Source organism: Chelonoidis abingdonii, chromosome 2 (assembly GCF_003597395.2).
Source record: "Chelonoidis abingdonii isolate Lonesome George chromosome 2, CheloAbing_2.0, whole genome shotgun sequence".
In the NCBI taxonomy this organism is placed as follows: domain Eukaryota; kingdom Metazoa; phylum Chordata; order Testudines; family Testudinidae; genus Chelonoidis; species Chelonoidis abingdonii.
In genome coordinates this window covers 124075854-124089005 of record NC_133770.1, presented here as the reverse complement: position 1 = coordinate 124089005, position 13152 = coordinate 124075854, and the positions used below count along the sequence as shown (strand labels likewise).

The window sequence follows — 13152 nt, the reverse complement described above, 5'->3', positions numbered from 1 at the left end:
CAAGAATTCTATTAGCCTGATTTTCTACCTTTTTCCCTTTTTTGAGAGAGCTAATGATAAGAGTGCTCTCAATGTCAAACACAGGCCCACTTCAATTCCTCCACAAAATAATTCCTTAATCAGCATAACAACACATAACAAACATTTTTCATTTTCAGTCATTGTCCAGTATTAACACTAACCAACTGAACAGTACACATCCTCTCATTGGTATTTCGATTTTTAAGGCTAGGTCTACACTAAAAAATTTAGTAAACCCAGCTACCTTGCTCAGGCGTGTGAAAAAGCCACACCCTTGAGTGATGTAGTAAACCAACCTCACTCTACCCTTCTCTCCCACACAGACAGTGCTAGGTTGATGGAAGAATTCTTCTGTCAACCTAGCTGCTACCCCTCAAGGAAAGTGGATTAACTATAGCAATGGGAGAAACCCTTCCATCATTGTAGTGAGTGTCTACACTAAAGCGACAGCTGCAGCATTGTTTCTAGTAAAGACAGCCTCAGAAAAGCCAGAAGTCTGTCACTTTAGAATATCTGCTTGTCAGTGCAGCAGCACAAAACCTCCAAAAACACACACACACACAAAGGAGAGAGGTGTTGGTATGGCTTGAGAAGGAAGCAGATGCTTAATTGAACATGATGCCATCTCCACTACATCTTAAAAAAAAAAAAAAAAAAAAAAAAGAGTTAGAGACCTCATTATTTTTCATCCACCTGGATATGCCTATTCCATTATATCCAAGGCAAAAAGTCTACAAAAAAAAGTGATAGGTCTAGTGGACCAGCAGCAATTTAAGAAAACAATGAGGAAGATAAGGACCTTGCAAGAAAGCTGAAGTGATTTCTTTGCATCAGCCTTCACCAGAGGATGTTGGGGAGATACCTTACCTGGACCTCCCTCCTCACATACTTAATTAGGTACTCTCATATCAGAAACTGAAGAGTCAACAAAAGAGGTGCTGGAACAAAACTGCTAATTTAAGAACAAGTCACCAAAACTAAGAATTCTGATGTAATTTACAAGTGATGCTACACAAATAACGAAATAAATAAAAAACCTGGATGGAAATCCAGTGAGAAGATCAGGTTTTAGTTTTCAAATACCTGCTAGTTTTTGAAGAGTTGGAAATGTTACTATTTATAATTGATATTACAGTAGCACTTACAGCCCCCCAGTCAGGGATCAGGACACCAAAAACACCTGCAGCAAATACTGCCAGAAATCCTCTCTAATATTTTGTGATTTCAGTTTCCTGCCCTTACAAACACTGAAAACAGGAAATGGTGAAGGACAAAATTAAAAATGTAAACACAAAACCCTTCTAGGGGTCCCACTTTAGCATAGCTTAAGGAATAAGCACTGTTCAGGTCGTCTCTAATCTTGCGCCAAACTGCTTTATCCATCCTGAGTTCTAACATCCCTTTGCAAAAACTTCCAAAGACTTACCTCTGCCTGGTGTTTTCTTTTCCATGGAGCAAAAAGTCTAGTAGTTTGATCAGAACCAACTGTGATAACAAATTCTCCTTCTGGATTCCACTTTATATCTTGTACACTGTTAAAATGTCCTGAAATCACAACTTCTGGAGTCCATTCTTTCTATTAAAAAAACAGAAACCATCAATTATCCAGGTGTGTGAGAGAACATGCACAAGAAGGAGGAACAGATTTATTTCTGTGTACCTTTTTACATACAAAATACACAGAACTGAATACAGAAGTTCTTTACCAGATCTGACTGTGAGGAAGACACAAACAGGATACCCGAAACAGCAAAAGGTTAGACCAAAATGAAGTGCCAGAGCACGGGCTCAACAGGCTCAAGTCCTAGTGGGAGCTGCTCAGTGATTCTTGACTATCAGCAGATGTGAACATTCAGAGGAGGCAGCTGGACCACAGCCCAGACCCAAATGGAAGTTAGCTCATTCCCCAAGCCACTATCATTGCCCTTAGGGCATGTCTACACTTACCGATAGGTCAGCACTGCTGCAATTCATGCAGCAAGTATCAATTTAGCAGGTCTGGTGAAGACATGCTAAATTGATGAGAGAGCACTCTTCCATCGATTTGTGTACCCCACCTCCCCGAGAAGCATAACAGAAGTGCATCTCCTGTTGACACAGTGCAGTGTAGCCACCACAGTAAATGAATCTAACTACGTTGACTTCAGTTATGTTAGTCACATAACTGAAGCTGTGTAAGTTAGATCAATTTAGCGCAGTAGTGTAGACCAGCCCTTAGAAACCAAAAGGCTAAGAGTTTGAGGAGCCCAGCATGCCTTATTTTCAAGGTCCAGAACTGAGAATCCTAGAGAATGATATCTTTAGACAAAGAATGGCTCTGTCATTTAAAGTAAGTTAAATGGCACTTGGTGCAAATACATTTATCATGATTTTTCTACTCAATAGTAAAAACAATAAAATGGTTTTACCTTGTTAGCTGGAGTCTGTCTCCAAAGATGCAGTGCTCCATGGAAAGCATGAGCAAGAATCATTGAACCATCTGGGCTAAACTGACAGTCAAAAAATCCAAGCGTGTTACCACCCACTTCTCCTACACGGACCTGAATGAACAATTGAAAGTGAAGTATTTATTGCTCAGTAACCAGTCTTTCATTAGCTGTAATCCTACTCCAAGCTCAGCCACATAGCACAATCTATATTTTGCAAGCAAAAAACATGTGAAAAGAGCATTATTACTCTTGGGGGAATTCTGTGCCACTGCATGTGCAGAATTCACAGATTTCTTTGCTTCCCACAGAAAAATTATTTTCTGATGGGGAGGCAAAGGGAAGCTGCAAGATTAGTCATGTGTCCTTCCCCAGTAGTGTGGGCATGTGGTTTCGGGCACCTAGAGCAGACAGTGGAGAGATAAATCACTGTGGGGAGAGGGTGTCTGGGGACACCCTGGCTAGTGCTGGGTCAGACCACCCCCCAGCCACTCAATCCCCATGCATCTGAAGCCCCCCCATACCCAAACCACCCACCATCTAGCCTCACCCCCCTACATCCAGAACACTCCCACCAAGCCCCCCTAATCCAGCCCTCCCCAGCCCCAGCCAGTGGCTCCTACCCTGCACCAGGCTCAGCTGCTAGTCCCAGCTGGGTTGGGAGTGGGGGGAAGAGCACTGTTTCCCTATACGGAGCGGCTGGGTCTGGGTCAGACCCACCCCCAGAAACCTTCCCCAATGCTGCACCCCCGCCATTCCTGCCCCCATTGCTCCTCAGCTGGGGGAGAGGGGTCAATATATGGGGAGCTGCTCCCATCTGCCCAGCTCCCGTGCATCCTGATGCCCCCATATCCAGGCCCCCTTTACCGTGCCCCACTCCCTGCACCCAAACCACCCCTCACTGAGCCACCTGCACTTGAAACCCCACCCCGACGAGCTGCACCCCCTATGCACCTGGACCACCCCAATGAGCTCCCCACACCCAGACCTCTCCTGCTAAGCCTCATTCCTCCACACGAAGGCCCCCCCACACCCCTCTGAGCCCTAACTACCTTCACCTGGACCCCACCGCACAGTCCCATTGCCCCTGCACCCGGATGCCTTCCAACAAGCCCCTGTGTATCCAGATCTCACCCGGACCCAGACCCCCACCAGAGCCACCCACATCCAGATTGCCCCACACAGAACCCTCTCGCCCAACACCTGGATCTCCCCACACTGAACCCCTCCACACTTTGATCCTGCTGGACTGAGCCTGCCTGCCCACACTTGGTGCATCTAGCAGGGAGTGGCAGGGACCTGGAGTGTTTCTGGAGCAGGCTCAGCCCTTGCGCTGTGTCAGGGTCAAGTGCAGCCTTTCCACCAAGTCCATGTCCCGCCTTTCCACTGAGTCCATGTCCCGGGGAGGGTGGGAAGCACGGGTGGGGCTGCAGGGTGATCTCCCACTTCTGTGGAGTCGGTCACCTGTGCTCCCCACTGCCACATTTATTTATTGACAAATAAAATTTGCAGAATCTTAATATACTGTATGCAGAATTTTGTTTTTTGGCACAGAATTCTCTCAGGACTACATTATGGTTGCAAAATCAAGGACACAAAAATTAAGAGGTACCAAAATAAAGGCTGCTCATGAAATTTTTATGTGGCCTCCTTGACTGACAGAACAAGGAGTAACGGTCTCAAATTGCAGTGGGGGAGGTTTAGGTTGGATATTATGAAAAACTTTTTCATTTGGAGGGTGGTGAAGCACTGGAATGGGTTACCTAGGGAGGTGGTGGAATCTCCTTCCTTACAGGTTTTTAAGGTCCAACTTGACAAAGCCCAGGTTGGGATAATTTAGTTGGGGATTGGTCCTGCTTTGAGCAGGGGTTTGGACCAGATGAACTCCTGAGGTCCCTTCCAACCCTGATATTCGATGACTCTATATATCAAGGACCCTTCCCCAAATCAGCAAGTCTGTGGTATAGCCAGGTATAGAACCCAGATCTCCTGCTCAGTCCAGCTCTTTATACACAAGAGACCTTCTTGCAATCTTCTGCCTCATTCACTATCCATCCTTGAACTGAATGAGAAATGAGACTTGTAGAACGAATGCATGATCATGTAATCAAAGACTATTGTATTATATACATGTAAGGGGACTGCATTGACGTTGCATGGTCAAACTTAATTTTGGTATTTTTTAACTTTTAAATTCTTGTCTTTGCAACTTTAGTCCACTTAATGTAGGTTTGTGTGTGGAATTTCCTAAGTTTAGTCAGAAGGAAAGAACACAAATTCCAGCACTTTTCTTCTGCATAGTAAAGTTTCAAAGCTGTATTAAGTCAATGGCTAGTTATTAACTTTTGAAAGACCAACCATACCATTTTGTTCAGTGCTACGAACATTTCACAGTTATGAATAATCTCCATTCCCGAAGTGTTCATAACTCTGAGTTTCTACTGTATATGCAACTGATGATTTTCAGAAACATTATCTGGCCAGATATGTGTGAACTTTCATGGTGATAGCAAAAGACATCTCTCTGACCTGATCAGCATCACCAAGTCAGTTTCAAATTCCTACTCCCAAGCACAAAGATACTATATAACTCTTCAAAGAAATAATAACAACATTTAACATTAAGAACACAACCTATTTTCTAAAACCTCATTCTCAAAAATGGTTGAAACTTTTTGCTGATATCTATAGCTATATCCAAAAATTGACCTTAAGCAGAGACAAAGCATAGAAAATTTTAGCCCAAACACTTAAAGTCTGGCAAAGTTACAAGTAACGGAAAACAGGGACTTAGAAAGTGTAAAGGAACTTTAAATATAGGTGTTGAACCATATCCACTTATATTAAAACACCATTACAAATACTGTAGTGGTATGCACTAGCGATAAAGAAACTTATTGTGGCTTCCCACACGTTGCAAATAAGTAAGAAAATACATACCTTAGAAAAATTAAAATTATTACATCACAAAGAATACTTTGTTCTTTTTGAGAAATTAGTTTTATTTATGTCATAGAGTATATCAGTTGAGTGAACAAAGGAGAGAGTGTTTTAACAGTTTATGTAAAAACTTCAAAGAATTCACTTTGCAATTAAAACCAGTTCTTGCAAATTTCAGCCCCAAAAGTGGAAAATTAGAATGTTATTCACAACTGAGTAACTGCATTTAAAATGGCAACCTTACCAAGGATATCACTAGCACTTCAGCTGTAATTCAGTTTTGTCAGGTACTACATCTTTTGTTCAGCTGTTGCCCTTCAACTCGACAACTGTTTTCTGCATTATCTTTTCTATATTTTGCATACAGTTCTTATTCCACTGAACATACATATAACTTAGGAAACATTTTCAAAGCAATATATTCTACCTGAAATTTGCCACAATAAATTAAAGAAACAAAGCACAAAACCCAAAAATCACAGTGAAACTTGAGGCAAACCCAATATATGTTAGGTTACACAGGTATGCTAAGAAAAACTGGTCCTTACCTGTTCTAACCAAACCCCAGATTCTTCATCTGGAGCCCACAGAATCATAGTTTTGTCCATTGATGCAGACAGTAGTCTCATTGGTTGTTGTATTATGCCATCTACAGTACAAAAAATAAGTTATTCTGCTACTACAGATTAGAATGCTCTTGAACAGAATATGGCAATATTGAAATCTAAATATGCTGAAAATTCAACTGCTGCATTGTAAACAATGAATAAATACCAGCCTTAACAAGATCAGGTCCTTGATAAATGCAAATCTCTGATAACGGTATGTTAAAATATTGTTTCAAATATTCATTTGTACCAGGGTTATGCTAAAGGAAAGAATAAGCAATTTATACTGTCTCTTTCACACAAACTAAAAATAAATTGTAAAGATGAAGATTTGTTTTTAATAATCTCTCCAGAAGATCAATGTTAACTCAAATGCCCTTCCTTGTTTTTCTTAATATAGAAAAATGGTAGGGTAATAAAATATTGGCATTCTGAAATTTCTTTATTTCAACCTTACATGCATTAATAGAACTCTTCAGAGAAATCCCTTGAATTTGTCTGGTTTTTCAAATATAAATTATTTAAAACTATGCATTAATATTTAATTAGTCCAAGGTAATTGACTTTTTCAATTTTTTCAAAGTTTTGATTTAGAGGAAACAAAAGCTAGCACACACTGATAACACTAAAGACCCCAAGGTTATGAATCACAATTCCAAACTCTTCAATTGTAAAGATAGTCTAGTGTATTGGATATATATCATTACATTATTATTGCTTGAAAGCGGGATGGGAGGGAATTCTATAATGCTATTCATTGTTCTACAAACGAAAGCAGTAACTGTTCTTTCACGTATTTAGAATAAATAGTTAATTCTTTTATTTTGTTTAAATCCCTGATACTATGGCTGGGGACAGAGAATTGCAGAGGCACTAAAGAAGAATGTTTTCGATTACCTTTGACTAATTAAATATGAATGCATAGTTTTAAATAATTTATATCTGAAAAACAGACAAATTCAAGGGATTTCTCTGAAGAGTTCTACTAATGCATGCAAGGTTGAAATAAAGAAACTTCAGAATGCCAATATTTTATTACCCTACTATTTTTCTATATTAAGAAAAACAAGGAAGGGCATTTGAGTTAACATTGATCTTCTGGAGAGATTACTAAAAACAAATCTTCATCTTTACAATTTATTTTTAGTTTGTGTTGAACAAACTGAGGTGAAATACCACAAGCTGTATAAATCACAAATCAAACAAAGCGAGTACTACATGTAAAACATTCATATACTATATTCATATTGTCTTTTATCAAGGCAACATCAATAAAAGACAAAGCATCATATGGTGCACAACAACAAATAAAGCAGGAATACCATACAGCAGGACTTTATGATACATGCAAAAATGTTCTGATTGCAAAATTACAGAGAATATTCCAATAGCTTCTCTGTGGAAACTCTTGCCCACAAAAAGGTATATAATGTATAGTAGCACCATGTTTATACATTATCGGGTAAGCTATGTACTTTATGTACTTTCTTCCTACCTTTCAAAAAAGAAGGCTGCCAGTGAACTGCAGATACCCAATTTTCGTGGCCAGCTAACACCGACTCCAGAATAACTGCATATGTTGTCTCAGTATCTACCATAGAACAGAGGGAATGAGACTGCTTATTCTTCAATAGCATTTTGATAAGAACAAAGATCTTTCACATTTTCACAAATTCAGAGACAGCTGCTATAGTGATACAATTCAATGAGAAACCTTAAAAACAAGCAAAGTGAACTGCAATATGGTATCGTGCACTGCTGGGTGGCTCACACCCAAATGTGGGCCCTGCAGTGCACAGGCCAATCCTATTGCCCTCTCTGGAAATGGTACCAAAATTAAAGATAATTTGTAGACTTACTCTATTCTCCATGATGTCGGAAATTAACAAATTAAGGCTGCCCTGCATAAATTGAAATACTCATAACTATAGAATAATCAGTCTAACTCACTGCAATGCACTTAATTATAAAAATATTTCTGACATCAAACCATAGCTCAAGTGTTACACAAGGTGGTATGTCAGGTATTTATAACAGTTTGTGTAATATATTATTATTTTAATACATCTTTAAGTACTATATTTAAAGAGAAGAAAAGATTTTGAAATAATGTTAATAATTAAAAAAAGAATAATTTGGCCTCTGAGACTTGATCTTCTCTGAATTACTATATATTTTTTAGAAATTTCTATAGAACATTACTTAGCATCCCATGTAAAGGAAATCATAATGAATCTATCCTGCACAGGGGCTGATATCTGGGATTTTTTCAAATGTTGTTATACTTCTCTCCTTATCAGGGCTGGCTCCAGGCACCAGTGCTGCAAACTGGTGCTTGGGGAGGACCATGGAAGTGGGCGGAATGTCCAGGTCTTTGGCAGCAATTCGGCAGCGAGTCCCTCAGTCCCTCTCGGAGAGGAGGACTGGCCGCTGAATTGCTGCCAAAGAATGAAGCGGCACGGTAGAGCAGCTGCCAAAGTGCTGCCAATCGCGCCATTTTTTCTTCTGTCTCTTCACCGCTTGGGGCAGCAAAAAAGCTGGAGCTGCCCCTGCCCCTTATAAACCTCTGTGTAAGAAGACTAATGAATTTTGGCTGCAATCTCCATAAACATGATATTTCCAATGCTCATAAGTCTAATTTCTACAAAATGTTAAGTATGTGCAAACATGTTTATACCATACTTCACTCTCTTTCTCTTGTTATATGAAGAGCTCTGTATGAGATAGGCCTGGTCTACACTACGCGTTTAAACTGATTTTAGCAGCATTAAACCGATCTAACGCTGTACCCGTCCACACTACGAGGCCCTTTATATCGATATAAAGGGCTCTTTAAATAGTTTGATAGAGAAACAAAGCAGCACAGCCTGATAACGACAAAGACCCCCAAAGGTAATGAAGCACAACCAAACCTAATTGTAAAGTAGCGAGGATGGAATAACATACATATATGCATAAAGCGGATGAGGGACATCTAATAGATGCATCCACTGACTAACAACGAAAGCAGTAACTGTCTCACGATTAAGAATAAAAGTAATCTATGTTAAATCCGCTGTACGGCTGGGACAGAGCGAATTGGCAGAGGCCTAAACAGAAGTGTTCGATACCGCTCTGACAATAAATAGAAAGCAACGTTAAAATACGAAAAACAAGACAAATCAAGGATAATCCGAAGAGATGCTACAATAGCACAAGTGAAAAGAAGAAACTCAGAAGCAATATTTATTACCCTACGACTTCGAATAGAAGCAAAAAACAAGGAAGGGCAAGTGAGTTAAGCATTGATCTCTGGAGAGATTATAAAAAACAAATCTCACTTAGCAATAGTAGTGTGTGACAAACTGAGGAAATACCACAAGCTATAACTCACAAACAAACAAGCGAGACACAGAGTAAAACATTCATAAAGCTATACAATTGTCTTATCAAGCAACACAAAAGACAAAGCACAGGTGGCGACAACACAAATAAAGCAGGAAAACCAGATCAGCAGGACTAGGATACATGCAAAAAAGGTAGCGGATTGCAAAATCAGCAGAATATCAATGTCTCTGTGGCAACTCTGACCACAAAAAGGTATAGATGTAGTGCCCCATGTTACATATCGGTAAGCATTGTCTGTCTTTCTCCACTTTCAAAAACGAGCGCCAGAACCAGCACATGCCCCAGGCAAAAGTGTCAGTCGAAAGCTAGACACGCTAAAGCACAGACCCAGAATAAGCAGATCCTTTGCTGGCACGCCATAACAACCAACGAATGAGTAACGAGGAAATGAGCACTCGCTGCGATGACTCCAGTCCACTACCCAGCAGTCACATGGAGGTTCCAACATCACCTTAACACCAGGATAACCAAAATCTACTAAATCAAAACCAAACAACAATCAAAACAGCGCAATACCATGTATTCTACGTCATCACTTACAGTAGAAGCAACACAGTAAACACACATCATGGGCGAGAATCTAGCGGCGCCCAATAGGCGCCTTTACCACGCTGTAACACAGAGAACTGAGCCGACGCGACCGGGCCTTGCCCGTCCACGATACCATTCCATAGATACTATGGAGCTTCGCAATGCACAACTCGAGACTACATCCTAGGTCTCTCTGTCTACAACTTACAGCAGAAATTAGGAAAGCAAAGACCAATCACGAAGGCCAAAACTTAAGACTATCACATGGCTGCCCACTGACAGTAGAGAAAAAATAGCAAACACATTAACCACCGTAACCTACGAACACTGAGAACTATAACTACAGGAGTACACATCAAGAAAGAGAATTACTCATCACTAGGCACGACTTGAGCAGACAGCTAAATTCGCTCACAACACAATAAAGTCACATAGACACTAATAATCAAATCCTGACATCAAAACAACCACTAGCTCAAAAGTGTTACAGGGGAGGAGGAAAAGGAAGTAGGGAGAGATGGTCCTACATGGTATATACGAGAGCATATAGGCAGGCTGACTACAATGACTATAATGTCAATAGCGAAGTAAGATTACTTGAAGCATGACCCACTAAGTAAGAGAGTAAGCAGGGCTGACTCTATGGGATTTTATCTTTAAGAGGAGGGCACCCAGAGAACAAAGAGTTTGGAGAGAGAGAGCCTGAGACTAGAATATCACAAAGTACAAGATATTATATAATAGCCACGGAGAACGAAAGAACTCTCAAAGATGACATGCAAACATAATTCTAGGATATAGGAGAGAGGCGAGAGGGAGCGTGAACGATCAGATCTCTATGACACGAGCTGCGAAAGGACATAAGAGAAAGGCGGAGTGAAAGCGAATCCACCAAAGGTGGCTAGAGGAAGGCGCGCGTGAAAGTGCGTGACCAGATAGCAAGATCTGGCTGATTTGGATGTATTCGTTTCTGGTCTCATTTATACAGGGCAGGCTCTCAGCTACAACTGGCAAAGGAGACACATAACCACATGTGACTGGGGTAGGGCTGAGTGCACAGGAAGACTGAGCTCGACAAGAAACCAGTGGGCCGCAACAACCAGAGGGGTGTACGATGAGGGGACACAAGCAAACATCTAAATGCCACCCGTCTAGCGCAGATCCCGTCTGTAGGTCTCTAGGACAGTAGAGAGCACCTCCAGCGGCGACGGCGAACTGAACGAACGGGCCGGCCACACAATGATATAGTAAAGCGGTGGCACACGCAAGCACCTGCGAGCCAGGCCATAGTGGACAGGGTGACACGCGGTATTCTTGGTGGGAGGCGCACAACATTTTTAATAATGTGCTCTTCACCTTACCGATCTCGGCATCCAGCTTGGGCACTGCCAGAATTAATAATATCAGGGCACGCGCATGACTTCTTCCCATAAGTAAAGTAAACCACATAGGAATTGCAATTCCAAAACATGAGATTCCCAATGCTCATAAGTCTAATTTCACAAAAGTAATAGGTCAAACATGGATTAATATTATGCACACATACTCAATAACTCACATTGAGCAATTCAAAGAATTACAAGACCAAAAAAGCCATTGATATGGGATGCGAAAATCCTACAAGAGGCGTTCGGTCTAAGCGTAGCTTTTAGACGATAATTTGAATAAACCTACTGTGTCTCCTACTATAAAACGAAAATAGAATATCTTGAACACTGAAAAATGCTGGAGAATGAATTAATATGAGAGTACTAAGAGCATAAACCAACACCCCCCAGTTCCCCAGAACTACCTACGGAGTCCCTTACAGATCAAAAATAGGAAAGATTTGGCCATATAGCCTCATCGGTACGAGGATACTACCTCCCGTAGGGAGGAAGAAAGCGGCTAAAACAATATGCGGATATGAGGTAACGCTGGCCGATAAGACGAGAGTAAGAGGAGAATATGTGGGCATGAGGTGACCATGAAATCCACCAATTGAGTTGCGCGCATCGGGGTGCACCTACCCCACATACAGAGAGAACAATGAAGCACTATCTGGACACAGCTCTCTGCGACTAGGCGATATCTGATACTCTAAAATCGAGGAGGAACCAGGGATTATATTAATCACACCGCCTACGAGTGTCTTAGCATATACAGTGCCCTCAGTAACCATAAGTCGTGGCGAGCCTGACCACTAGCTACACGCTGTCGTACGTACAGCCACAAACCCAAATGAGCGTGCCAGCCTATTGGACGCGTATCGCCATATTGAAGTTGATACTCCGACTGCACTGAACGCCAAGAATGAGAGAAACGAATGTCTGCTCTATCTATACTACCAGTCACAGGAACACCACAATTAAGCCACATAAGCAAAATGTATATAAAACCTCGCACTATGCAACAACGGAGTGAAGCAGAGCAACAAATCACACACTCAAATCGCTGATCACAGCGAGAGACTCTAATATAAGACACACCACAGAGAGGTGAAAGAAGGATCCCAAATGCACGGGGTAATACAGCTGCAATTAGCCACTTTCGCCAAACACCAGGACCCACATCCATTGGCGCATCACACATTACTCTTCAGAGAGATAGAGTGAACGCGGGCTCTATACTCCAGTGTCACTAAGCATCCCATAGACCTCTGGACTACCAAAAGCAAGACAGTGTCAGCTGGCCTCATGATAATTATTAGGCACAGATATACAATAGTACCCACACACAACAAAACTATTGTGCGAAAGTAGGAATAGAGGAAAGCACATATCATCCATAAAATGAGTAATATCGAAACCATATGTCATGCCCGACACGAGAGACAGAGCAAGTACGCCGAAGACGTGGCTCAGAACTGCTCGCAGTCGAACAGACTAGTTACAGCGCGATTCACAACACACATCACTTCCACCGAGAAACACCTCGAGCAATATATAGATAACATGAGAATGGATCAACCAATTCCACCAGAACACCGCCGCGAGCATCTCTATGACATGTGTCCCACTCATTACCAGACAGGCAGCAGAGCTTAGCAAGAGAAGCAAGCCTAGGCAGTTACCATCAAAGAGATGAGCACACACAGTCAATCAACTCCAGAGAAATACAGCTACTAGGTGTATAATGCTGGCAAATCCAGAGTATCCAACTTACAGAAGTACAGCAAAGAGCGCAGTTCACTCCACATCCATTACCCACACACACACACTACCTTCCTGTAGGAGGATGAAGATGTCAGTCTATACGCC

The 13152-nt window shown here is 41.5% G+C and overlaps 1 protein-coding gene across 2 annotated transcripts in view; it reads right to left on the bottom strand.

Annotated features, from left to right (window-relative positions):
* The window catches only part of ELP2 (elongator acetyltransferase complex subunit 2), a 121893-nt gene that overhangs the window by 54186 nt on the left and 54555 nt on the right, over nucleotides 1-13152 (bottom strand). The window contains exons 9-12 of one of the 2 annotated variants that reach the window (XM_032774975.2): nucleotides 7491-7586; nucleotides 5936-6036; nucleotides 2430-2561; nucleotides 1448-1597 (exon numbers count right to left, since the gene is read on the bottom strand). In XM_032774975.2, the coding sequence (XP_032630866.1) occupies nucleotides 1448-1597; nucleotides 2430-2561; nucleotides 5936-6036; nucleotides 7491-7586 (479 nt within the window). Of the gene's footprint in view, nucleotides 1-1447; nucleotides 1598-2429; nucleotides 2562-5935; nucleotides 6037-7490; nucleotides 7590-13152 lie in introns of both variants that reach the window. The other variant, XM_032774974.2, reaches the window with a different exon arrangement.